Source organism: Fukomys damarensis, unplaced genomic scaffold (assembly GCF_012274545.1).
Source record: "Fukomys damarensis isolate Sample0158 unplaced genomic scaffold, DMR_v1.0_HiC HiC_scaffold_19, whole genome shotgun sequence".
Classification (NCBI taxonomy): domain Eukaryota; kingdom Metazoa; phylum Chordata; class Mammalia; order Rodentia; family Bathyergidae; genus Fukomys; species Fukomys damarensis.
This window is the reverse complement of record NW_022900931.1, coordinates 47,103,736-47,104,386: the sequence shown is the minus strand read 5'-3', so window position 1 is coordinate 47,104,386 and position 651 is coordinate 47,103,736. Positions and strand designations below refer to the sequence as shown.

At 56.5% G+C, this 651-nt stretch overlaps 1 protein-coding gene across 1 annotated transcript in view; it reads right to left on the bottom strand.

Moving 5' to 3' along the window:
• Window positions 1–228, bottom strand: part of F11r (F11 receptor) — a 20,286-nt gene extending 20,058 nt beyond the window's left edge. The window contains exon 1 of the mRNA XM_010616642.2: window positions 64–228. Coding sequence (XP_010614944.1) covers window positions 64–124 — 61 coding nt within the window. The 5' untranslated portion in view covers window positions 125–228. The remainder of the gene's footprint in view (window positions 1–63) is intronic.
• Window positions 229–651: the final 423 nt, after the last annotated feature.

Sequence of the window (651 nt, the reverse complement as noted above, 5' to 3'; positions counted from 1 at the left end):
GGAGAGCGCCCTGCTCCAACCTCGGGCCCGACCCGATTCCTCCCCGAAACTCCCAGAACTTACAGAGGTTCGCCAATGTAAAGAGAAGCAACTGTTTCCTCCCAATTTCCGCCTTTGTCCCCATCCCGATTAGGATCCCGAGGAGACGACCTGAGCCAGACCTCTGGGAACAGCTTCGAGAACTGCAGCCGCGCTGGACTGAGCTCCAGCCCCAGGTTGACCTCCGCCCGGCCCGCCCTGCCCCCCCTCCCCGATTGGTCAGCGCCCCGCCCCTGCACCTGCTGATTGGTCAAGGGAGCCGCCGCTCGGCCGAATGCCTCACCGTAGCCAGGTGCAACCTCGCCCATTAGTACCTCGGGTGCAGCCGCCTCTGATTGGCCCAGGAGATTGTCCCGTAAGAAACAATTCCTCACCTTCGGCAGGTAAGGGCCTCCTGATTGGTCGGTGGTCCTGAAGTAGGGACTTTCCGACTTGGCTGAGTTCCAAATTGAAGCTAGAGAACTAGTGTTACCTTTCAGGAAGTAGGGAAAGGTAGTTGCGCTCTGGGACTCAGAATGATCTCGTTTGGGGTAATTTGCTTTGCAGTCCTGGGATTAGAGCCCAAGGTTTTTTGCACTGAGCTAGCTCTCCAACATTTTTTTTTTTTTTTAA